Source organism: Emys orbicularis, chromosome 2 (genome assembly GCF_028017835.1).
Source record: "Emys orbicularis isolate rEmyOrb1 chromosome 2, rEmyOrb1.hap1, whole genome shotgun sequence".
Lineage (NCBI taxonomy): Eukaryota > Metazoa > Chordata > Testudines > Emydidae > Emys > Emys orbicularis.
In genome coordinates, this window is record NC_088684.1 from 240,450,939 (window position 1) to 240,478,028 (window position 27,090).

Genomic DNA, 27,090 nt, shown 5'->3' on the forward strand with positions numbered 1-27,090 from the left:
CATCGGAGCGTGACCCCGGGGGTGGGATCGGAAGAGGCGGCGGTACCTTGGAGAGCTCCGAGCCAGCCGCCTTGCCAGGCGCGCCGGAGGTTTAGCCCAGCTGGCCGCAGCTGCGGCGGGCAGCGACTTGCCGGGCTCCAGCCATCGGCCAACGGGAGGATCCCTGTGAGCGAGGCTGCCTGGGGCGGGGGGGTCTCCTGTCCGGTGGCGGAGGAGAGGCGCCTTTGCCTTGAGGATGCCCGGCCTCCAAGCTGCGGATCTGACGCTTCGTCGCTAAGGAGGAGGAAGAAAAGTTTGGGGGAGCCCGAGGGAGGGGGGCGCTGGAGAGAAGGCGGATGGTTTGTTTTCCGGGCTGAGCTGGAAGGAACGATGACCCAGCGAGGATGTGCACCAGCAGCCACACCATTGGGAGCCTCTTGGTGCTCTCCGTGCTGGAGATAGGGCTGGGGGTCTCCAGCGTGGCCGTCGGGGCGGTCAGTTTCAGCCTGGTCCTTGCGGAGCATAAGCCTCAGCTGGGAGACTCTTCTCCGGTATGGAGCGGGGTGTGTGTACGTTAGCCATTTCACTCTCTCTTTAACTCTGTGTGGTGATGATCCGTTTGTGTGAACAAACCTCCTCTGCAACCCCCCCTTCCCCTACCGTATGCATGCCGGGCTGGAAGCCTCGCTCTGTGCACTGGTCATGCACATGGGTAGGATTTGCACTTTCAGAGGGGTTTCCTCCCCCCCCCTTTTTTTCTTCTTTTTTGTATGCAAATAATTGAACTTTCTCTGAACTTCCCCCCTCCCCTCTGGTGTGAACTCCCTGGACCCTTGTGTGATTCCAGTGTTCAGAAGGTTGGGCCATAGCTTGCAAACCTGAAACCAAGGGGGAGTTTTGCTTGTAAAAGCCAAAAGGCCCCATCTGGCCCTGTCATTGGTCAGGAAGAGCTAAGGGCCCCTTTAGAATAATGGCCAGGGCTCCTTTAGAATAATGGCCTCCGCGTTCCAGAGCTGCTGGGGAAGCAAAAAAAAAAAAAAAAAAAAAAAGAATGAAAGAGTTCTTGGAGCCTTACAACATTTTCTTAGGATCAGGGACAATCTGAGCTTCTAGGAAGAATTTAGCTAGAAAAATAAAAAGATCTGAGTGAGCACAATTAACATCCGGCTGTGTTCCTCCAACCCCCCAGACAGCTTTTTTATTGTAAGCTCCACCTCGCAGAACATGTTTGATATAGTTTCAGTTTGAGCCTTTTGTCTAGTAAGTGCCCACCTCCAAAAATAGTATGATAACTGATGAAGCCAAGACTTGCAAGCAAGGACTATCCAGGGTAAACATAAGTGAGCATGTTTAAATTCTAAAGGGGTATTTGATTATGATTAAACAACTATATTGCTAACAGGATTGTTTACTTTTTACTTCATAAGAAGCAGGAAAACTCTTGATTACTCACCACTGATGAAGCCTCAGGTAATCTTTACAGGTCTCTTCTACCAAAAGGATTAATGTAATATTATCCTTGTTACTAATAATTATAAATAAATGTACCTACATAGTGCTGTAAATATTCCTGATATTGTACAAACGTAGTGAGCCACAGTTCCTGCCCCAAACAGGATACAATCACAAGATAATACAACACACCCGATAACAGGTAAGGGAGTTACCAACATCAGTGCAGCTAAAGGGGGATTTCTGATTAAAAAAAAAAAAAGAGTGGCAAGGATTGCTCAAAGAGCTGTGGTTAAGGAGAAATTTGAAGACAGAGGGGTGAAGTCAATGGGAATTGTGACATCGATTTATATGGGGCCAGGATTTCACCTCAAGTAATAAAAAATTACAATTGAAAATCATTTCACAACAATGTATATTGCCTATATAATGGTCTTCTTTTAAATAGACTGGTTTTGCTCCTTTATAATATGCCTTTCAGCAAAGTATTCTGCTTTCTGTAATGGCTAAAGGATTGTATTTATATTGCTTTTAATTGGAATATAAAAGTAGAAATCTTGGGCTGATCTTCCCCCTCAACTGCATCCCTTTAAACCCCTCATTCAAAGGGGCTGTAAAGATGGCTTATCCAGCCTGTTGACGATTCCCAGAACTAGGGGGCATAGCTAGGCATAGGGGAAATGCTGGCGGTGTGGCAGATGGCCAGAGTGCCACTCCTCTCTAGAGATCCTTGACTGATAGAACATCTCTTTGCAGCCATTCCTAACTAGACACAAACTAGAGCAGCTATAGTGGGCTTAGCCCTGGAGGCTGACCTGCCTTCTTGCCAGCTTCAGGACTGTGGTGCTCCAAAAGTGGTGTGGAGCCACCTATCCTCCCCATTGGGTCTCCTACTGAGCATATCTTGGCTGGACCAGGCTCTTCATATGTCACACAAAGTAACTGTGTTCTGATTCAGTGCTCTGGAATCAAGATTTTCCCTTCGTGGGGAAGGTAAAAGGGAGAAGGAGAACTATTACTTTGAACCTCCACAGGGTAAACCGTTGGATATAAACTGAATAATGTCATGTTTCCAGCAGTCATGTTACCTGACAGTGTAATGAAAGACCTTTGACCCAGTTCTGTCCTCACTTACATAGATGTACCTCAGCCAAGGCCCAGTGAAGATGCGGTTACTATGGAAACCTTAACTCTAGTGTTTGTGGATTTTAAATCACACACATTATATCTGTATCTGTCTATCATGTTGTGTGAGATTTAAAATCCACAAACACCAGAATTAAGGTTTCCATAGTAACCCTCATCTTTATCAGCTTACTTGAGAAACTGGGCCTCCGCTGACTGATGCCTATGTAAGTGGGGTCAGAGCTGGATCAAAGGTCTTTCGTGACCTTTTCAGGTAACATTACTACAGGAAACATGATATTCACACAGGTATAACGTACACATATACATGCATGCAGCTGCAATCAAGATTAAAATGTGTTAATATTGAAATGACATTATCATTTCAATTATAGAATGTAACAATGTTGAGTCTGAAGCATATTAGCCCTCTTGTTAAAAAAATAGATTTTCTTGTTTAATAACAGCTGTCTTGTTTATGACCCCAATAGCAAGGTACTTAAGCATGTGCCTAATTTAAAGCATGTCAATAGTGCCACTGAGGTCAATAGGACTAGTCACATACTTACAGCTAAGCATGTGTTTAAGTGCTTTGCTCGACTGGGACCAGCGTGCTCTGCACAATACAGCATCGAGCCCAAAGGTCCTGAATTGCTGGCAATGAAGTAAAAGAAAGATGTGAATGAATCTGAATTAGGGTACTCATCTACTGGTATTTAAAATACATGGGAAAACATATTATAAATTTATAATTCCACCCACATAGTTGCCCTCCTCTCATAGTTTATGAAATTGACCTCTATTAAGATAAAGAAAATTAGTAGAGAAAAAGATCCAAATGAAAACATTTCTATCTATGACTGATCATTCAATCTATCTAATGAATAGATGTTTATCTAATTTATTTTACTACACATACAATATATAATGTATCTGTGCTCTTTATAAAATATTATGGTGGCTGCAAGGTTATCAAAATCCTCTACTACAGTTGACATGCTATTGATTTCTGGATTTTTTTTTCCTATTTGTTTTGCATGTCTTATCACAATTTATTCCACCTGCTATAGTTAGTTTCTCCAAGTGAGTAGAAATCATGCTGCGTTTCTGAATTCCACCACTTAAAATTCACTTGTCTGACTTACCATAGAAACAAATCAACCAATAGCATGAGCATGCTGAACTACTCTCACACAAGTATAACAAACCTGATAGCATGCATTGCAATGGCTGTTGCACAAAAGAAAAATCAAAACAATATTCTTTCAGAAAATATTCCCAAATAATACAACCAAATGTTAAAAGTTGTCAAATATACTAAAGCCAAGAAGAAATCTTAAGTTGTGTGTGTGTATATAACATATATTTATAACTATAATTCTCAAGTATATATGGGCCTGATTCTCATTTACATTGAGATGGTGTAGAGCTTTATTGTAAATGAGACTCAGTCCCAGCCCCTGCACTCCCTCCCCTCACACACCAAGTCTTCTGTCAAATATGCCATTTATCTTCACTCATTTGGAGACACCTAATGATGCCCTTATGGCTACAACACTCAGGAATGATAGTTTTCTCACTCATGAAGACAAATGTCAAAACACCTGTAAGTGTTATGCATTCTCAGAGTGTCAGTCAGTGGCTCTATAGAGACACAGGTAATCTTTCCATGTTTGTGATTATTGCACACCTAAGTCTTCCTTTTCAATAGGAACCTCCAGTGTGAATCATTTATAATTTGGCTATAAGAATTTGCTCCAATTTGACACCTGGAATACATGGTTACAGGGCCTTTTTTATTTCCCAAGTTTTCAAAAAAGCAGTTTAATCAGTATGGAAACATCACAGAGTAAGGGATAAGTTTGGACTGCTCAAACAATGTTGGTGGTCTGTAATTTTAAAAAATGAAAGTTTGCCAATTTTAATTGTCAGTGCTGACTACTTGCCTCATTTATTCTGGAAAAGAATAGTCAAACTAAAGGGTTATTTCAAATGAACACTCAAACAGTTCACATTGTTATTTAACGTGGACAAAATGCAGATGTGCTGCTACTTTATTTAAGCATGTGCATTACATTTTCATAGATTCATAGTTTCCAAGGCCACAACTGTGATCATCTGATCTAACCTCCTGTAAAACAGAGGCCATAGAACTTCCCCAATATAATTCCTAGAGCATATTTAAAAAAATATATCCAGTTTTGATTTAAAAATTGCCTGTGATGGAGGATCTACCACAATCCTAGGTAAATTGTTTCAGTGGTTAATTATGCTCATTGTTAAAAATGTATACCTTATTTCCAGTCTGAATTTGTCTAGTTTACCCTTCAGCCCTTCAGTCTGAATTTTTCTAGCTACCCTCCAGCCATTGGACCTTGTTATACATTTGCCTGCTAGTTTGAAGAGCCCATTATTAAATATTTATTCCCTATGCAGGTATTTATAAACTGTGATCAAGTCACTCCTTAACTTTCTCTCTGTTAAGTGAAGTAGATTGAATTCCTTAAGTCTGCCACTACAGAGCATGTTTTCTCATTCTTATGGCTCTTCTCTGACCCCTTGAATTGTGGACACAAAACTGCAGACATTATTCCAGCAGCAGTTGTACCAGTGCAAAACACAGAGGTAAAATAACCTCTCTATTCCCACTCGAGAGTCCCATTTATCACACTAGCCCTGTTGGCCATAGCATCACAGTGGGAGCTCATGTTCAGCTGATTATCCACCAAAACCCCCAAATCTTCTTCAGAGTCACTGACTTCCAGGACAGAGTCCCCCATCCTGTAAGCATTGCATACATACTTTGTTCCTATATGTATACATTTACATTTAGCCATATAAAAATGCATATTGTTTCCTTGTGCCCAGCTTACCAAGAGATCCAGATCAATCTGTATCAGTGATCTGATCACCTCATTATTTATGACACTCCCAACTTTAGTGTCATCTGCAAACTTTATCAATGATAACTTTATGTTTTCTTCCAGTTCATTGATAAAAATGTTAAATAGCATAGGGCCAAGAACTGGTCCCTGCAGTACCCCACTAAAAATACACCCACTTGATGATGATTCCCCGTTCACAATTACATTTTGAGACCTATCAGTTAGCCAGTTTTTAATCCATTTAATATGTGCCATGTTAATTTTATATCGTTGAAGTTTTTTAATCAAAATGTTCTGTGGGATCAAGTTAAATGCTTTACAAAGTCTAAGTATCTGACATCAATGCTATTACCTTTATCAATCAAATTTTTAATCTCATCAGAAAAAGATATCAAGTTAGTTTGACAAGATCTAGTTTTCCATAAACCCATATTGACTGACATTGATTAATAAACCCTCCTTTAATTCTTTATTAATAAAATCCAGTATCAGCCACTCTATCTTCTTGCCTTGGATTGATGACAGACTGACAAGCCTATAATTAAGCAAGTCATCCTATTTACCCTTTTTAATATTTGTACAACATTAGCTTTCTTCCAGTCTTCTGGAACTTCCCCAATGTTCCTAGACTTATTGAAAAGCAACATTTTCATCACTCTAACCATGTTTTTGGGCTGCTCCTGTTGAAAAGAATGACAACACTTCCACTGAGCTCAATGGAAGAAGGATCAAGTCCTTAAACTGAACACAGAATTCTGAAGGGCAGATGCTCAGCTGGGGTAAATTGTTTATGAAGCCATTGGCTTTGATGGAGCAATGATAGTTTACACCAGCTGAGGATCTGCCCTTGAAGATTTAACAGGTTTTCTTTTACGTTCAAACCTTCCAGCAAGGTTTTCCAGTAGACCATTCCCCTAGTCTGCAGGAAGTTACATACACCATATGCTCCAATGGAACTTCAGCATCTATCTAAAGTTCGGCACATGTTTAAGAACATTGCTGAATAGGGATGGACTTAAACACACGCTTAAATTCTTTGCTGATCTGAGGCCTTAGTTGATAAGCTAGAAATAATCTTCTGATTCCGTTTTTTTTTAAAGGAAAGAAAAATTTACACAAGAACACTTACATACTCTGAATGAAACATCTGATGTGAAACAATAATAATCACGGTATAAAGTGAAATTTATTCTGTCATTCAGCAGTAAGGCCTGATTCAAACCCTGTTGAAGTCAATGAGAATATTTCTATTGACTTCAATGAATTTTAGATCTTGGCGTTTAGGCCCCAGGCAAGCAGGGTGTTTATTCACTACTGTGTTGGAATTTGAATTACCATAATAGTTTTTTTTTTTTAATTTTTCTGATAGGGGAAGATTTTTAAAGACACAAAAGGTACTTTAAAAATCTTCCCCTATCAGAAAAATGGTACTTAGGCACCTAAGTCTGACTGAAAGGTAATGGGAATTAAATGCCTAACTACCAACTGTGCCTTTGAAAATTTCCCAATTGTGTTCAATATGCTTTGCTGAGATCTTCTGAGAACGTCTTTTCTTTTCTATAGGTTTGGGTTGGGACGGGGGTTGTTTGTTTGTTTGTAATCTCCTGTTTTCTTATGGCTGACCTTTCTTCTGTTTGGTCTGCTTCCCTGCTGGATTCTCTCTCTCTCTCTCTGTCATGGATTTACTCTCTGTCTCTTCCTGTTTTTCCTCTGACTTGATTTCCTTATCTGCTTGTGTGGATTTTGTGCTCTTCATGATCCACACTCTGAATGTTTTACCATTGCATTGCAATGTCACTCAAAACAGGAGCCCCTAGTGATTTCAGACCCTTTCTTTGGTCAGTGCACCCATTTGGAATTTAAGCTTCTTTCTCTCTTTTCTTCAGTTAAAAAGTAAAGACAGTTAAATATCAGGATTTTCTTTCTTTCATGTTCGTGAGTTCAATTTTCTGGCTTTGCACATGACTTTCTACTTCAGACTGCTGGAGCAGATCAGGAAATTTACAAAGCGATAGTTTCTGCTGCTTAAGCTCTTTGGAGGCAGTATATAATAACAAAATCTCTTTTTTCTTTGTGTCTTCTAAAACCGGACTTGTATTTGTATTTATGGTTTTCATTTTCAGATACCTTCCAGTATGAGAATAACTAAGTTAGAAGTATAGGCCTAAATAAAACATATTTTTGTGCTGCTTACTTTATCTTTCAATAGTGGGGTAATCCTAAAAAATGTTGGTTTTTCTGTGCAGAATCTAGCAGGGATAAGCAGAACTAGAGTGGGGCTGGCTGGGGAGAATGCTGTGGGGCTGGGGAGAGGCTAGAGCAGGCAGCTACGTACCTCTCAGTGTCCCTCAGCAAGGGGAGGCTATGGAAGCAAACTACATTCCCAAAAGCAGCCCCTTCCACGCTGGAGCATAGCCAGTGGCTGTGAGCCCTGCAGGATGGGGTAAGAAACATCACTATTACCAGCATGCTCAAAGGTTGTGGGATTTTGCAAAGGCATTGTAGGTGGGTGCGAGTCCCCTGCGACCCCTACAAAAATGGGGGCTGCTGGCCAGGGGCAGTGTTAGACACATGCAACCCAGGCAATTGCATCAGCTGTGAGGCAGCCAGGGTGACCGACTCAGTTACTTGTTAGAACGGGGCCCCAGAATCAAGCCGGGGAGAGGGCAGATGGCAATGGCAGAGGAATAGCTGGTGCAGCTGCTCAGGGGCTGATGCACTTGGAGGGTCCCTGCAGGCTCAGGGCTGCTCAGCTGCCCAACATATAACCGGCCCAGGCTGCTGCCATTGTTTACAGCCTGCTGGATCCTCTAGGCACAGCAGGGCTCTGGCCCCCCACTGCCCACATTTGAATTTGCCCAGGGAGGGGGCCTCCAAAATGGTGTCTCTGCCATGTATTCTGATTAGTGGGACTGCCAATGGCAGAGCTTCCATTTTGGTTGCAGGCTCCTCCTCGTCTCCCTTTGCCTGGACAAATTTAAATGCGGGCAGCAGGAACCAGCGCGCTCACTTCCTAGAGACTCTGACTCTAGTTCTGGTGGCAGCAGCAGTGGTGGTTCGCAGCTTTGGCTCCCTTGGGAGTAGTTGTGGCTTTGGTGGGAGCAGTGGCGATCATTCTACTGGTAGCAGCACTGGTGCAGGACCCAGGCCAGAGGGAGCAGATGGCACAGCATGGACGTGGGCAGACAGGGCAATGGGGGAACAGAGCAGGGATGCAGAGGCAGGGACGAGTGGTGGGGAAGGAGGGAAGTTAGAATTTATTTGAATGTGGGACATGTGATGGCATGAACGGGCCCACAATAAAAACCTGGTCTGGGACCCATCTTTTTGTTTCTCTGCCACTGGCACATGGGAGAAAGAGACAGGGGGGCCTGGACCAGGTGGCGCCCAGTAAGCATTTGCTGACCTTGCTGACTGTTAAATCTGCCACTGGTGCTGATTGAAGGTCCCTCCCTCAATGCCTGGCTACTCAGGTAGATTTTTCCAGGCTGGTTCCTTTCACTTATCCCCATGAAAGATTTTATACTTTTCCTCAGCCTGAGATGTGTACATCTGGGCACTGAGTCATTTCATTTTTGTAAGGAGCTTAGGTATTATGGGGAAAGGCCATATATAAAACACTCTAGATTAAAAAAGGAGGTAGGTAGATAGAGGTCTATACTATCATTGCACCAATGCCCCTCTATGCATATTTCAACTTTAGAAACTCGAGTCCAATTGTCTGATATTGCCTTTGCCTCCGGGAGGATAAATTCTCTCTCCGTGGGTATGTATTGTCGTACAGCTCCAGCCAATGATCTTACTGTGCTTCCACTGTAGGGGGCAGTGCATTCCCTGCAAGTTGCAGTCTATGCTCTACAGGGCTCAATCAGTACCAGTACAGAGGGGTGAGTGGGGATGACACAACCCTCAGGCTAACCCCCATTCCCTCGTGGGGCAAAGACATGTTTTGAATCCTTTGTAGTGAATCAGAGAGGACAGCAAGGTGAAATGGTCTGAAGTAGTTGAACAGAAAGTGCTGCATGGCTGCATCAGTCCCCTTATGGCTTATTATCACCGCTAGGAAATGTAATTATATCTAAACAGGACTTTTAACAATGGAGTGAACGAGGTGACAAGATGCTGACCTTGCTGGTCAGTGTAAACAAGGATGAGTCATGCTCAGCATCCGTCAACTAGTTGTGGGAAACCCTGCTCCCAGTAGCTCAATAGTTAAACATACAGTTTAAACAAGGTTAAATATCTTAGTGAAGATGAAGTCTTAGAGGCCAGCAATGGATGGATACAGTGTGGCAAGACAGAAAACGTGGCTCATGTTGCATTCCAGCTGGCAGTATTGTGAAACCTAAGAGTTCAAAACTCAAACGACAAATCAAAAGAAACCCATTAGATTTACTTCCAATGTGAACGGCACACAAGCCCTGCTTTCAGTATACATGGCCCCATGCCTCCCACGTACATTACACCACCATTGTCAGTAATATTGAGACCTCAAAAAAAGCCAGAAAATGTATGGGAAAACACCATAATTCCAGGGTGGGGCATTGTCCAAATGTGTGTGCCTGGTTTGCCAATAAGACAGCACTGGACAGAGTCAACCACATAATCTCCCATGACTTCCCATTCTCTCCAAAGCTTTCTGGGTTTTTTTGAGCTGGATGAGGCAACTGAGTTCTATAGGCTAGAGTAGCAGTTCCCTGAGTAAGGTCCCTAAATTCCTCTACTCCCATTGTGCAGCAGATTTGCACCAGTTCCACTGGGTCAGGATACACCACCATCAGACAAAAACGGATGGACTTAGTCATACATTTTTATGGGATTTTAAGTTGCCTGAAACATTGGACCAAATTCATCCTGGGTGTAACTGACTTTCATAAATAATCATTATTCTATTTATTGGGCAATCCCTTTCTCTGAAAATGTACTGAGCGTGACGCACACAACAATCCAAAAATACAATAATAATAATAATACTGTACACTCAGCAAGTGTTTTTCATCCCAGCATCAAAATATGCTTCATGAACCTTAGCAAATACAGCCTCACAGCATGCTTTTGATATAGTCAGTAGACGTGGCATGACCTGTCAAAGGTCACCCAGGAAGTCTGTGGCAGTGCCAGGAATGGAACCAACAGCTCCTGTGTCCTGGCCCAATGCCTTAATCACAAACACTCTTTACTCCATTTATGCTGATAAAACTCCCTTGATATGGTAAAAGACACTAGTGCCTAGGGCAGCTTAGCACTACTTAATATCTTTTTAGAGAACAACACAAAGGCTAAGGTAGACCTGCAGTGGTGGCTCATTCCTTAGTCATTGGACTGTCACTGAAAATGTACATTAACCATTGGTTCACGATGAGATGATGGTACCATCACATGGTGGTTTGAGAAATAGCTTGCTATGTCTTGGAAGGACAGTAAATCAATAGCAGATCTTTCCGATTAGTGGATTCCAGTCCACATGAGCAAAGTGAATCTGTAATTCTTCTGATACTCTCTTGGCAGAATGTAAGGCTGATGTTACGTGTTCAGGGAGCAGAGATGTTGCTACATTTTGCACTAGCTGAAAGCAACGGAATGACTTTTGATTGTAGCTTGAAGTAGAGGGAATTGTCATAGTCAAGTCATGATGGATGGGATTTTCAAAAGTGCTCGGTATTGGCTTAAATCTGCTCCCTTTCAAGTCAATGTTGCAAAACTTTTGAAAAGCCCATCCAATCTGACCTATACTGTGAAATACACTGCTTTGAAAATACACAGTTTTGCTTTTTACATAGTTAAAATACGCTAGTTACATGTTGAAAATAACATTGATTATATTTTCCAGATTCTTTTTATAAGCTTGCTATAACTCATAAATGTTCTTTTCTCTATGCATTATTTTCCTTTTACTCCTGTTGAGTCACAATTAGAAGGAAACAACATTATTTAGTCTGCTTACATTATTTAGTCATCAAGTCTAGATGAATGAGATTTATTACGATATCTTGAACAAAGAATTGTTTATGTTTTCTGTTTGGATGCTTAGAATGACAAAACACCATATGTGAAAACTAGAGCTGTCAAGCAATTACAAAAATTAATCGCGATTAAAAAAATTAATCGCGATTAATCGCACCGTTAAAGAATAATAAAATACCATTTATTTAAATATTTTTTGATTTTTTCTACATTTTCAAATATATTGATTTCAATTACCACACAGAATACAAAGTGTACAGTGCTCACTTTATATTATTATTTTTATTACAAATATTTGCACTGTAAAAAATAAAAAAAAAATGTTTTTTTCAGTTCACCTAATACAAATAATGTAGTTCAACCTCTTTATCATGAAAGTGCAACTTACAAATGTAGAATTATGTAAAAAAACAACAACCTGCTTTCAAAAATAAAACAATATAAAACTTTAAAGCCTACAAGTCCAATCAGTCCTACTTCTTGTTCAGCCAATCGCTCAGGCAAACAAGTTTGTTTACATTTGCAGAAGATAATGCTGCCTGCTTCTTGTTTATAAGTCACCTGAAAGTGACAGTAGGTGTTTGCATGGCACTGTTGTAGTCAGCGTCGCAAGATATTTACGTGCCAGATATGCTAAAGATTCATATGTTCCTTCATGCATCAGCCACCCTTGCAGAGGATATGCATCCATGCCAATGACGGGTTCTGTTGATAACGATCCAAAGCAGTGTGGACCAACACATGTTCATTTTCATCATCTGAGTCAGATGCCACAAGCAGAAGGTTGATTTTCTCTTTTGGTGGTTCAGTTCTGTAGTTTCCGCATTGGACTGTTGCTCTTTTAAGACTTCTGGAAGTATGATCCACACCTCATCCCTCTCAGATTTTGGAAGGCACTTCAGATTCTTAAACCATGGGTCGAATGCTGTAGCTATCTTTAGAAATCTCACATCAGTACCCTCTTTGTGTTTTGTCAAATCAAATTTTGTGAAAGTGTTCTTAAAATGAACAACATGCGCTGGGTCATCATCCGAGACTGCTATAACATGAAATATATGGCAGAATGCGGGTAAAACAGAGCAGGAGAATTACAATACTCCCCCAAGGAGTTCAGTCACAAATTTAATTTACGCTTTTTTTTAACGAGCGTCATCAGCATGGAAAGCATGTCCTCTGGAATGGTGGCCAAGGCATGGGGGGGCATATGAATGTTTAGCATATCTGGCACGTAAATACCTTGCAATGCCAGCTACAAAAGTGCCATGCAAACGCCTGTTCTCACTTTCAGGTGACATTGTAAATAAGAAGCGGGCAGCATTATCGCCTGCAAATGTAAACAAACTTGTTCACCTTAGCGATTGGCTGAACAAGAAGTAGGACTAAGTGGACTTGTAGGCTCTAAAGCTTTACATTGTTTTGTTTTTTGAGTGCAGTTACATAGCAAATAAAAATCTACATTTGTAAGTTGCATTTTCATGATAAAGAGATTGCACTACAGTACTGTATGAAATACTATTTCTTTTGTTTAGCATTTTTACAGTGCAAGTATTTTTAATAAAAATAATAATACACCTCTACCTCGATATAACGCTGTCCTCGGGAGCCAAAAAATCTTACCGCGTTATAGGTGAAACCGCATTATATTGAACTTGCTTTGATCCACCGGAGTGCGCAGCCCTGCCGTGTTATATCTGAATTCGTGTTATATCGGGTCACGTTATATCAAGGTAGAGGTGTATATAGTGAGCACTGTACACTTTGTATTCTGTGTGGTAATTGAAATCAATTTATTTGAAAATGTAGAAAAATATCCAAAAAAATTAATAAATTTCAATTAGTATTCTATTGTTTAACAATGTGATTAAAGGTGTGATTAATTATGATTAATTTTTATATCTCAATTAATTTGTTTGAGTTAATCGCGTGAGTTAACTGCAATTAATCGACAGCCCTAGTGAAGTGAAAATATGAAATACAGTATGCCATAAACTGAAGTTAATCTATAATGACAGAATTTTGAGTGAAATTCTAGAATCCCACGTAATGTCTGAGTAAAAGAGCTTTATGCACGTATCCTGCTCAAGAGCTAGAAGTCTGAAATGTACCCCAACTTGAGGGGGAGACAGGCCTGGGAGCCATAGTAAATCATCTCAATATCCCTGCAATTGGTACCTCAACCTACGGGGTGTAGTAGCTTCTGCAGTCCCTCCAGCCATTACACTCATGTAAACATAGATCCAATGGCTTGCTACTTGACCCACTCCAAATTTCCCCTTCATGCCATCATATATAGACTGGCATGAAGCCTATATATCCTGTGCTATGTATACTAGTGAATAACAAACAAAATCTAGCTATTACTACTGTATGCAACTGATTCACTGCAAAAATTAAGGATCTTGATTTTTTTGTGCTCATCTATGTGCAAACACCTAATAAAGACATTATTTTTTTGGCTCCAACTGCGTATTGCAACCACTCATCAACTGAAATATTTAATATGCCAAAGTTCTGTGAGGGAATAAGACATATATGATATAGTTTATACAGACCCTAAATGTTAACATTATTTTTACTGACTGTGTAGGGGCCAGGTCTGTCTTGTGATGTTTTCATCCCAGTTAAGGGCCAAAGTAAGGTCTTCCATGGAAAACCCCACTGAAGTGCAAAAGTTGGGTGGAAAAGTCTATGGCTTTAAGCCTATGTAGTTTCCTCCCAGTCCTTCTGTGATGTGGTAGGGTTAGTCTCACTGAGCACAGAGAAGAGAGAATAGCCCTCTTAGCCCATGGGTGTGTGGAAAGCCAAACAAATCTCCTAATGATGTTAGGGACTTGAAGAAGGCCCACTCCCTACATGACTACTTATCCCTCCTTACCCTGTGGCCCTTGTCAATTTAACTCCCTATGGAGCCGTACTCCCATTGGTTCCCTGGGCAAGCCTGAGTTAACATGCACAGGTAGGGGAGCAGGAGAAGCCATTCACAGAAAGCAAAAGGGGCATGGACAGAGCTCAAGTGGATTCATTCAAAAATAGGAACAAACTGTGTTCACAGAACTTTGTTTGCCCAATCCAAGTCGCCAGCACTGCCAGTTCAGCTCATTTATGAGCCCTAAATTTGCATAAAGGAAAAAGAAAAATCTCCTTCCTGTGGTATGTCAGACAGCTACATGTCTGAAATATGCAAGCTAAAACAGGCTATAAACAGTTGTCACTGTATATTCATTTCAGCTATTTCAAATGTTTGGCCCAGATTCTGCAATCGAATTCACACAAGTGAACCTCTGCTCCTGTGCTGAGGCCCATTGACTTCAGTGATACCCCACATGGGCTCCCTGAGTGGTTCAATTTTCAGGATGCGGGGATAAGTACTTTATATGTTTTTGGAAGTATCAGAATACCTGCTCCATATTGCTGATCACTGACTTGCCAAATTTAATTTCTGAGCAATACAAGGGTAAAAGAAGCATCTTACACTGGTAACATTTGTCTTTCATATTTTGTTTATTCTCATAGTTTAAAAACAGACATTTGATTTTTGTTATTTTTATGAGCAATCACCCTCAGATTGACGTCTCATCCTGGTTTCTTCCTGGATAAATGTGTTTATGGCTGAGTTATAACTTCCTGAAAGTTTGTAATAAAAACACTGACAATGGTAACAACTGTATAATCTTCTGTTGTGGTCCCCACTGCAATAACAGAGCAAAGTTTAATCTAGCGCTCGAGACTTTAGACTGTGAAATAACTGATATTTTTTTTCCCTTGCAGTTTCTGCTGTGTGGCATATGTGGAATATTGTGTGCCAAAAAAAAATCTGGACTTGTCGTAAGTTTTTGCACTGCATGCATTATGCATAAGTACTTGAAATGTAAACTGCTGTAACTTGAGCTCTTCATCATGGAATCATCATCCTTCATTTCCAAAATGTTGCTGATAAACAAAATTAAATGAAAAGTAAACACAGGCTGTCAAAGAAAAACAATCAGCCCTTTGGTTAGCACAGCAAAGGGAGGACATTTGAAAATGGTCTATACAAGTCATGTCCAAAAATGTAGCCCCTGTAGTTATCCCTGTCTCGATTAAGAGCCTGATCCAAGTCCCATTAAGATCAACTGAACGATTCCGAATTATTTCGGTGGGAGTCGGATTGGGGATTTTCTGACCAGGACCCCAGTCCTGCGAAGTAATATGTGTGTACAGGATTGGGCCCCAGGGTTGCTGTCCCAAATTGATCCCAGAAATTTTAGCTGTTCACTGTTTTAAATTTCAAACTGAGTCATGAATAAACCAGTTCTAAAATCATTACAGATGTTTTGTTTCATATAAGAATCTGAAGTATAATCAACGTTCTGACTGCAGACAGATGGTATAATTGCTACAAAAGCAACTGCAGAAATATTTTATCTGTTAAAAATATGATCCTATTATAAAGCCCGGTGTTAAAGCTTCTTTATTGTTTACGTTTATTTCAGTATTAAAACTGGCTTTAGTTTTCTATAGGCCTGACTTTTCTCTTATGTACACAAGAGTGAATTGGGACTAACTCCATGGGTGTCCATGGAGCTATGCTGATGTAAATCTAGTATAAGTGAAAGAAGAATCACTCTCTCTAAGGTTATTTTTGAGAGTCAGTGAACTATTCAATTTCCTATAAGAGTGACTGTCACTTTTTTTAAAAATTCTGAGGACTACTTCATTGTGTGGAGCATCCCAACCATGCCTGATCTTTATAACCCCCATTTCTTTAATCAATTCTGGTGGTCTCATAGACCACAAGAAATAATCCCTTACTAGTGGACCATGAACAATAGTTTGAGAACTATGTTCTTGTTAAAATTACCATCCCATTGGCACGCAGCAGTGGTCCATTGGAGACTGGTGGTCCATGGAGCAGTCCCAGGTACTCCACAAAGTTGCTTCCATCATTGTGGTAAAATATCTTTGTCTTCAAGCAGTGACACTTCCTGCTACTTGTAGCCCAGTTTAGATATTTCTGGGACCCCTAGAAGATCTTTCTGACCAGCTAAACTTAAAAGCAGCACTTCACTGCACCCTGCATAGCTGCTTCAGGTTTTTCTTTGTCATTTTTTTCACTTGTTTAAATTCAACCATGATTAAATTTGCAGATTGCACAAAAGCTGCAGGAGGAGCAAACAAGGATGCCAGGACCAAACCGCAAAAATTGACCTGAAGAGATTAGAACAGGAAGGGTGGGTTGGGGGCACAGACAAGTAGGAGAGATTCAGTAACAATACCACTAAAGCACTGCACTCAAGTGGAGGAAATAAATGGCACAGATATGGAGTCTGATTCTGATCTCACTATACTTTACTGATTTAACTAAGATCAAAATCAGGCCTTTGAAGTTTAGTTTAGAGTTTTGAATATAGAACTGGAAGGAAATCAGGAGGCCTGAATCCTAGTCCAGTTCTTCCATTGATCTGCCATCACCTTGGGGAAGTCACATTATCTTGCTGTGTCTCATCTCTAAAATATGGATAGTATTTACTTCCTAGACAATAGTTATGGGGGTTAGTAATTAATGTTTGTAAAGTATTTTAAATTCCATGTGCTATAGAAGCGCTAAGTATTATTATTATAGTCAGGCTAACTTTCAATCTGAGTGAATTTGTCTGTGACGGTAATCTCTGAATAATGGCACTGTGACATTGCCTCTCTTCTCTCTCCTAACAGATGATCCTTTTTTCAGCCTGTTGCATCTGCGGACTAATTGGAGGAATATTAAATTTTCAGTTCCTTCGTGCTCTGACAAAGAAGTCCTCCACTCTCTATTCTTTGCATCTTACTTCCATGTCTCTTGCATGCATTGGAATTGGAGGTTGCACACTTTCTTCCTGGCTCACTTGCCGGCTAGCCAGCTATGAACAAAGGAGAATGTTCTCCGAAAGGGAGCATTCACTGCATCATTCCCACGAAATGGCAGAGAAAGTGAGTTGGGCGCCTTTCTTTATTTGGTCTGCTTTTCTTACAAAGCAGCTGTATGTGTTAACATATGCAATTATATAGTGTTGTGGCTATGTTGGTCTCAGGATAATAGAGAGACAAAATGGGTGAGGTAATTTATTTTATGAAGTTGGTCCAATAAAAGGTACTACCTCACCCACCTTGTCTCTCTAACATATGTAATAATTGGCAGTAAGTGAATTCAGTTTTCAACTACATATGAGGAAGAGCTTCTGGGAAATAAAATGTTACCATTCTGTATAAGCTTTATTCTGTTGCAGTATATGTAATTATTTTTAGGTGGTGCATCCTTTGCAGTACATCCATTTCAGTGAAATACATCCATTTTCAACATAATTCCATTGTATAGCTATTCAAAGGCTTAGCTTCTAAAGATAGCACCTCAAAAATAATTGAAAATCTTAGTTATATGAATTATCATGTATTGTACTGGGGAAAAAGTACAGAATGCTTTTTGCACCCACATCATTTCCTGTTTCCAGGATTTAATCAATTCTTTCCTCTCCCTTCATATTCAGTTTGAAAAGCAGGCTATGTAACCACAAAGGCCACCGTTTTCAAACCCTATTTACTAAAGTTAAGCACCTAAATCCATATTTAGACACTTAAAAAAAGGTAATCCTGTTTTCAGAGGTACTGAGCACTTACAGCTTCCACTGGTTAAAAGGATTTTTTTTTTATTTAGGTGCCTAAATAGGGATTTATGTGTTTTAAATTTAAGGTTGAAGATGTTGGCCAAAAGGAAAATAGGTTCTTAAAGCCATCTACTTGGTGTAAGGATATGATTCTTGCCCTGGGAGTGAAATATTCATTTTGATCCTGGGGCTTCTGTAAGAGCAGGAAGCCCTATTCCTTTCATTCAAGAGGTATGGTGTTTATAGAACTGGGGATCAGGAGTCAGGAACATGGGTTCTATGCATACCTTTACAACTGACTCACTGGGTGACCCTGCACAAATCCGCTCTGTGCCTGTTCACCTGCCTGTATTATATATACCACCTCCCACAGAGGTACATTAATTCATATATGTAAAGCTTTGAGAGATTCTTAGATAAAATGTGATGTAACAGTAACAAATATAATAAGGGAAAATGACTACTTTGCAGTCTTATCACTACTCACTACTTTCTTAACTGAGATTAGATTCCATGCAGAACTGTAGCCGGGACTCACGTAAAAATGTTAAGAAAGTATTGCTACATTTTAAAAAAATTGCCACAATTATATATTGCTTTAATATGACTAAGCTTCATTATTTCTTTTGAATTCTGTATGTAACACAGTCAAATGCACCTCCTAAATGTCCCAATAATAATAATAATCTCTAATGCAGTACTTTCTTATATGATAATACAACATAATTTGATTCGTATAGTATCCTTCATACACACTCTTTCACAAAATCTTTACAGAGTTAAATAGCGTAGGTGCTACATTAAAATAATGTACAGAGAATAAATTAAAGAGGGAGAAAAGATACATTTCCAGATGAAATTTGAAACAAGACAAAGTCAACGAGGTAGATACAGGAAGACTGTTCCAGGTAGTAGGAGCTGCAAAGGAGAAGGCTCTTGCATCAACAGTGAGAAGAGGACAGAGAGGAGGCCTTATGCAAGATAAGAACAGGGAGAAGAGTAGAGAAAGACCATGCCTGAAAGGACAAATCTTTCAAAGTACATTAAGCCCAGGGCATGTCTTTTAAAACAATGGAAGACAATTTAAAAATTAATAATAAATTAGGCCCTGATCAAACAAGTTTAAAGTGTTTTATATACAATAATATTTTGTATATTTTATACTGATACAGTAGTATAGACATGTACTATATGTGCATATGTTTGTGCTATATTTATTGTATAATTGTTATATTTATATTAGAGATTGAGGGGTATTGAAATAACCGACCTGCCCAGCTGCCCGGTGGTTCCCCCGACACCAGAGTTACCTCCAAGGTATGCTGAACTCTAGGCAGCTACCATGTTATGTTATGTCACTTCAGAAAGTCCCACCTCTAAGAGGAAGGCATAGTTTCAGCTAATCAATGTTGGCTGATGCTGTGATGTCACTCCCAGACGTACTGCATTCAGGAAAGGTACTAACAGTCAGTGAAATAATTCTACATGGTGGAGTGCTGTGATTTGGAAGTAAGTCAAGTATTTAAAATATTCACTCTAGCTGTAGACATCCAAACAATCTTGGATGTCACAGCCTTGAAGTCTCTTAGCTTGGGATATTCTAGGGCTACACGGGAGATCTGCATCCAATCTTGTTTGGATGTACCCACCGTCAGTTCACGCCACTTCTAATTTATATGCTTCTTCATGTCTTAAATCCAGCACCGCTTTTAAACTTAACTACAGTTTTATTGTTTAGAATAGAAATGTCAGGAAAATAATGATTGCGAATATTTCCTTCTGAAATTATAAGTATATTGAAATAGCAAATGCTGGCAATAAATTAAAGTGATAGAAATGGGAAACAGAGACTTTCACTTCATGGTCACTAGCTCACGCGTAACGCAGCTGACAGAACATTCCTATTATCTAGAGCAGTGATACTCAGACCTCAGTGGTTCAGAAGCCAAATTAGTGATCAACATTATCCAAAAGAACCACAAAATAGTGTGAATTCATTGTTTCATTTACTATAGTACTATATATGCATATTTGAACAGTATGACGAGGAAATATTTAGTTTATATTATTCTCACAGCAAAATGACTGCCCATTTATTATTTTATCAACTACAATTGGTTAATAACCTAGTAATAGCATCCTGACTGGATAATAACTTAAATTGGTTAATAATCAGTTCACACTGTGTTTTAATATCATGTGCTGCAAAGGACACATTAAAGAGCTACTTGCAGCTCTGGAGCCTCAGTCTGAGTATCACTGATCTAGAGGTTGATTGATGGCTTATGTGAAATGGCTTTGGTGACCTCAACAGACCAGTATCTACATCACAATAACCACTTCCAGAGCTCGCATTAACTGGCACCCTTTTGGGCATCTCAGCAGAGAGGCCAAGGTCTCAATGGACATGGAGACTTATCATTTCATTCATTGCCCTCCAGGTCTGAGTGGAAGCACATTGGCAGGACAGTGTGAGGAAGCTTGCACTGCTGCCATCTGTGATATGTATCTGTTCTGTGGATAAAGAATGCCCATCTCTAGGGCAGTCAGTCTAGCACCATTCGTAAGCACTCAACTCACATGAAAAAAATGTGGTGATTTTTCTTTTTATAATGTGATTTTTTTTTTTTTTTTTTTTAAAGATAAAGGTTCTCTGAATGTTGGCATTCAGGGCTTGTTAAATATTTACTAGACCATTAGTTAAATACTTTTTCAAGATCAATAAAATAATTTTAATTTTGATCAGTCCTTTTTTATTCTTGTTACAGGAAATGACAGACAATATGAGCAATGGAGGACCACAGCTGATTTATAATGGAAGAGTGTACGAAAAGATTTAAAAAGTTCAAGGAAAAAAATATTTTTACGATTTTCTTCAGGACAAACAAATAGACACCAAGAGACTGAGATGAAATGGAAACAGTCTTGGCTTTTATTGCTAGAATTTCACAACTGCAGAACAGCACAGTTGCATTTCCCTTTAGAAACATATCTGAAATTTCTCTCCCAAGGATTTTGTGGATATACAGTATTTATTCACTCCACCTCTATTCCTTTTTTTTTCTTTTTGTCTGAATAACTTTCCAGAATTATTATAGCACTCGAGATAGATTTTTCAGACTCTTCTTCTCATGAAGATTTTTTTAAAAAATCCCATTTAAATGGAGAGGGTTTAACCAGTAGATTGTACAGTGGAGAGAGTGCAAATTAGACTTGTAAAAAGCGTGCATTACACATGCAGAGTCCAAATGAGTGAAAGATGAGAGTGCTGAAAACAACACTGATGTCTTTGTTTTGAAAGACAGAATGCTTTAAGAATTCCATAAATCAAAACCTCAACAATGCCTTGTTGTAAAGAAATTGTAAATATTTCCAATTTGTGAATGAAGTATATTTCGTAATTTGTTCATAATAGATGACAAATAAAATGAAATCTAAAACTGAGAATAGTTCATTTTTGCTTGTTAGAAAGATCTGTGAATCTGGATCATTGTATTTGCATATTTGCACAAAATATCAAAACGTCCTTACTAGGGGGTGGAGCAGAAACAAGCTGGAAGACGGTGAGGGTGGAATGGTGGAATGGCCGGGGCAGAACTGCACCTTGGCAATTCTGCATGCTTGCAATTGCCCCTGGGGGCTATTGAAACGATGGTACATCTCAAGGCAGCACTCAGCACTAACCTATTATGTTTCTGGGACCAAACAGGTCCTCACAGACCCTTAATAGGGGAGGCATAATCTGCACCATAGCATGTGTAATAGGTGTACATATATGGCAAGCAGAAAAATATATACAACATATTTTAGAATATACATTAACATATGCAATATACATGTATACACACTTGTGTACTATACATAGACAATGCATGATTGTGTGGGGGTGACGTAAAAATCTTCAGCATGAGTTTGATATGGTACATTTATGAGTGGTGACAAAATACAAGTGAGTTATGTTGGGCTTCCCAAATGATGGCAGATGGTATTTTTATCCCACCCCAGAGCATATACTGTAGGTATCGTGTGTATTGCTGAAAATGAATTAAGAATGTGTTAGAGCTTTTAGAAATTTTATTCGTGCTATTTAAAAAAAATCCCTCCTTTATAAAGCCAGGTGCCTTAGTTACCCTGAGTGCAGATATAAAAGGCTCAGAGGGAGCCATAAAAACCTCTGAAATGATGTAATATAGCTTTCTTTTATACATAAAAATGTCACAGCCTTGAAGTCTCTTAGCTTGGGATATTCTAGGGCTACACGGGAGATCTGCATCGTGTTAGAAAGTTGGGAACTGCCCCTTCCCCATGATATAAAGCTACTATTTCTAGTCCTACATTGATGAGTTATATTGGACTTTAAAGTCAGAGTGCAAAGCCCTGAGCACACTATGGATCTTCTGCACTTCTGTTGTGGTGAACCATAGGTCTGCTCTAAGGCCTCAATCCTGCAAGCCCTTGTATGCATGCGTAAATGCATATGAATAGTCCCATTAAAGTCAGCGGGACCATTTGTGTGCATAAAATGAAGCACCTGAACATATTTTTTCAGAGTCAGTGCCTAAATGGGCATCTCAGGAGCATCTCAGTGCAAAGGAATCCCTGGCAGGCATAGAACCAGAATAGATGGCTCTGCGGAACTCCCGCTGCACCCAGTATAAGAGGAGTTACTGGGGCATGGTAGGAGGGAGATGGAGTGTGACAGAGGAGCCTCTAGAATAGGGTTGCCAACCTTCTCATTGCACAAAACTGAACACCCTTGTCCCGCCCCTTCTCTGAGTGCCCCCCCCCATTCACTTTCACTGGGCTAGGGCAGGGGGTTGGGGTGTGGGAGGGGGTGAGGGCTCCAGCTGGGGGTGTGGGCTCCAGGGTGGGGCCAGAAATGAGGGATTCAGGGTACGGGAGGGGGTTCAGGGCTGGGGCAGGGGTGTGGGAGGAGGTTTGGGGTGTGGGCTCTGGGAGGGGGCTGAGGGCTAGGGCAGGGGGCTGGGGTGCAGGAGGGGGTGCAGGGTGAGAGTTCTGTGAGGGAGTTTGGGTGTGGTAGGGGGCTCAGCACTGGGGTAGGGGGTTCAGGGTGCAGGCTCTGGGCGGGTGGAACTTACCTCAGGTGGCTCCCGGTCAGCAGTGCAGCGGGGATAAAGCAGACTCCCTGCCTGCCCTGGCTCCGTGCTGCTCCCGGAAGCAGCCGCCATGTCCGGCCCCTAGGCGGAGGTAAGGCCAGGCGGCTCTGTGCAGTGCATGTTGCCCGCACCCGCAGGTACCACCCCTACATCTCCCATTGGCCCCATTAGTTTTCAGCCAATGAGAGCTGTGGAGACAATGCTTGGGGCGGGGCAGCGCGAGGAGCTTCCCTGATTGCACCTGTGCCTAGGGGCCATAGGGACATGCCGGCCATGTCTGGGAGCTGCGCGGAGCCAGAGCAGGCAGGTAGCCTGCCTTAGCCCCGCTGCACCGCCGACCGGATTTTTAATGGCCCAGTAAGTGGTACTGACCGGAGCTGCTAGGGTCCCTTTTCAACTGGGCATTATGGTCGAAAACTGGACACCTGGCAACCCTACTCCAGAATCCAGATCAGAACTCTGTGGTGTAGGCTTGTGTCTAGTTATTACATTTGGGATGACTGCATTACTTAGAGGCAGCAGGTTCCTAAACTTTTTAGAATCCCAAAACAAAACCAACAACCATCTACATGAAGCAGTGACGCAATGAAGGTACAATATCTTGTGAGTCATCAGAACTAGAAATAAGTGCTTTATCCCACTGGAGAGCAGCTGGGAATTTCTGATGCTATAAGGTGTTTGTTTCCATCTCTGGAAGGACATGAGATCTCAGACATTAAAATCATGCCATTATTATGAGTAGAAAAGCTATTTACTTATTTTTGGAGGTTTCTAAAAACAAACCTGATCCTGCAAACACATACACACACACTTATCTTGATGCATGTGAGTAGGTACAGGTTGGGACCGTAGTTATAATTTTTCTTTCCCTGGGAGAGTTGTCCTTATACTAAGGTAGCCTGGCTCTACAGATAGAGGATTACAAATAACTAATAATAGTCCCACAAAAATATATGAAAACATTTTTAAAAGTTCAGGAATAGATTTTCTGTCAAATATGTCACATAACACCAAAAACATAAGGAGGTTTTACTTATACTTTATGTATAAAGTATACTTTACTTATAAAGCTTTTATTGACACTTATTTTCCATGTTTTGCAAAACTTACTTGTGCCATTGTCACTTGAGGAGAGTAACGCAGCATACTAAACCCATGCTCATAAAACCTTTATACCACATCACATTATTGTGCATGTGGTCTGTGTGTATCTATAAATAATATATATGCACACACAATTTGATTTAGGGTGTCTTAGTATTGAATTTAAGCTGTCTAGTATCTAAAGCTACTTTTACTTGCCGTCTAATAAAATTAGTTACAAAATGCGGGCTGCAGAACACAGTGGCTGAGAAATTATATTACAGTTTTGTAATTCAGATATAATTCATAATGCCAGTACTGTCAACCCCAGGCATTCACAAATCATGTGTCAGGCCTCAAAATATCATGAGATTGGTTTGAAATGATGCAGTGTTTTTTTGTTTTTGTTTTTTTTTAAATAACCATTGGGTTCTTTTTATTTGCTTTCTGGTGTTTCAGCCCTTAGAATTCATGTTTTCAAGCTTTTCTCTGCACCCAAGAGGGCTAGAAGCTTTCTTCACATTTTAAATGAAAACTAAAATTCTTGTATAATCACATGACTCCAGAAGGTTAGGCTTTAAGAAAAGCACCAAAGATTGTGAAACTCATGATAAAATCATGAGAATTGGCTACACTGTAATACAAAACCTTTAACCACAAATTATACCCTAACTAATTAATTAACTGATTAATTCTTTAAGGAAAAGCCACTTGGTAATGGCTCTGTGAGAATGTCCTGCTTATCACCTTGAAAATGATTGTTTTAAAATTTGAGCCAAATTTTCAACTGGGCCTTAACCCTGCTTCCACTAGCCCACAACTGTACACCACACTTTGAGTACCAACAGCTATGTGTGCAAGTCATTTATATACACAAAACCATCACCTCCCAGCCTGGTGGTGGGTAGTGGTGGTGGAAGATCTAAGGCCCCTAGACCCCAGAGAGCACCCATTTTCTCAAGCTTTGCACAGGGAAGGCGGTCCTAGAGGTTGTTGGCTATCTGAAGCCTGGATCCCAATCATACAATGGAACTGCACAGTTCTCCTACTTTGCAGGGCATAGGTACTTGCAGAGGTGTGTGTGTGTGTAGGTTCTGGGCCAAAAAAAACCAAGCACAAAGTATAATTAAATTGCTCTTTCTTACTCTGCTGCAGAGTCTGTAGCATGTAGACAAGCAGGCCAACGACTACAATATGAGTTTTACATTGATGCCTTTTATGAAAGCCTTTTAAATGCAAAACTGGTGATCAGTAATTGACTATGTAATTGAAAAGACTGCTTCTGTCAGAGAACTACAAAGAGCTGCAAAATATGTTTAACAAGCCTTTTCCGATCATTTTTTTCTTATTGGTTAGCTCAGCTGACACTACTGACTGTAGTATGGCTTTTCAGTACATGTGATATACTAAGTAAGGCCAAATTTTTAAATTTGGGTGTCTAAAAGTTAGGCATCAAAATCCATTTTTAAGTACCTAAATAAGTGGCATTATTTTCAGTGATGCAAAAGCACCCATAGATTTTGATGCAGTTATTCCCAGTTAACCTTGGTGTAAGAGTAGATTCAAGCCCTGATTCTGTAAGGTATATTCAACATGGAGCTCTTCCCCTTTTCACAGCAATGTAAAACTTTAGGCAAAGTTCTCAGCATCAGGAGGGTACAGGAAGGAAAGAAAACAGTACTGTATCTTTTTCTCTTCTATACTCCAGTGACGTGTCCCATGAGGCCCTCCCTTGTATACCTATCTTGGCCCCATAACATCCCAGGAAAATTGGACTAGGATTATCCAGACAGAACCATAGTCTCTGAATAAAATACTCAGTAGATTTTATAAAATACAGTTTGATTGGAATGAACATACTAAATCTATCAATTTTTGACCTCTAAGTGTATTTGAGAGGCTAGATTGGAAAGGCAATTGTATCCCTAATTCTAAAGCTATGAAAAAATATCCACCACTATTATACTGAAAGCAGTGACCCAAGGGTGGGAATCTACAATTGCCACATTCATAGGAAATGTTATTGACTTAGAGAGGCAGTTTATTTGCCATGTAAGTGTCCTTGTAATTAATTTAGGGACAAACAAATCCCCACCTGTGGCTGTGGTGGGCTCTAGGCAATAGAATTGGTGTAGTTCCCCTTCACAAGGGACAAGGCTGGATTCCAGGGAACTATGCACCTCAACAATTGCACTGAGCTCAACTCAACAGAAGAAGGCCATAGGTAAGCTGGAGTGGGTCAGGACCTCCTCTTGCCACCTCTCTGCAATGGAGTCATGTTCAGGACATGAAGGCTAAAATAACTTGTGTAGACAGCTTCACAGTCCCTCTGTGAGCTGGGAGGATGATGCTCCCCCTCCCCCAGTGCACAGGTGTAGTCCCATCAGCCTGAGCAATAGGCTAATGATTTGTCCATTCATTTCTGGAAGGCAAGTGTTCTAGAGATATTATTGTGAGTCTTGGATAAGTTTCACTCAAATAAACTATGAGTGTATATAAAATTGGCAGTTTGTATTTTTCCCTTATAACAAGTTCGTTTTTCTCAAGGATATCTTTTACGTCCAGTAACCACTGAGTCACAGTGGGTGGCTTTATTGATTTCCACATCAGTGCAATTCTACTTTTTGTCACTAGAAGGGTTATTTAAAGAAATTGTTTCTGAAGGACTTCAAACTTTAATCCTGTCATCTGCTGCAACATGAGTGCTTCTAAAAATACCATGCAGTGGTGATACAGACAGTGGGGTGGCATTGCTGCATCATCTGAATGCAAAATAACTTTCTTTCCAATGACAATAATGGCTTGGGATAAATTAAGATATGGTCTCATAGGAACTTGCTGGAGTGGAAAGTGGAAACAAATGTA

At 40.3% G+C, this 27,090-nt stretch overlaps 1 protein-coding gene across 1 annotated transcript; it reads left to right on the forward strand.

Moving 5' to 3' along the window:
* The first annotated feature begins 383 nt into the window (after positions 1 to 383).
* TMEM196 (transmembrane protein 196) lies at positions 384 to 20,865 on the forward strand. The gene is made up of 4 exons (XM_065398447.1): positions 384 to 530; positions 15,174 to 15,230; positions 17,100 to 17,354; positions 20,794 to 20,865. The coding sequence occupies exons 1-4, from the start codon at positions 384 to 386 to the stop codon at positions 20,863 to 20,865; spliced, it is 531 nt and encodes a 176-aa protein (XP_065254519.1).
* Positions 20,866 to 27,090: the final 6,225 nt, after the last annotated feature.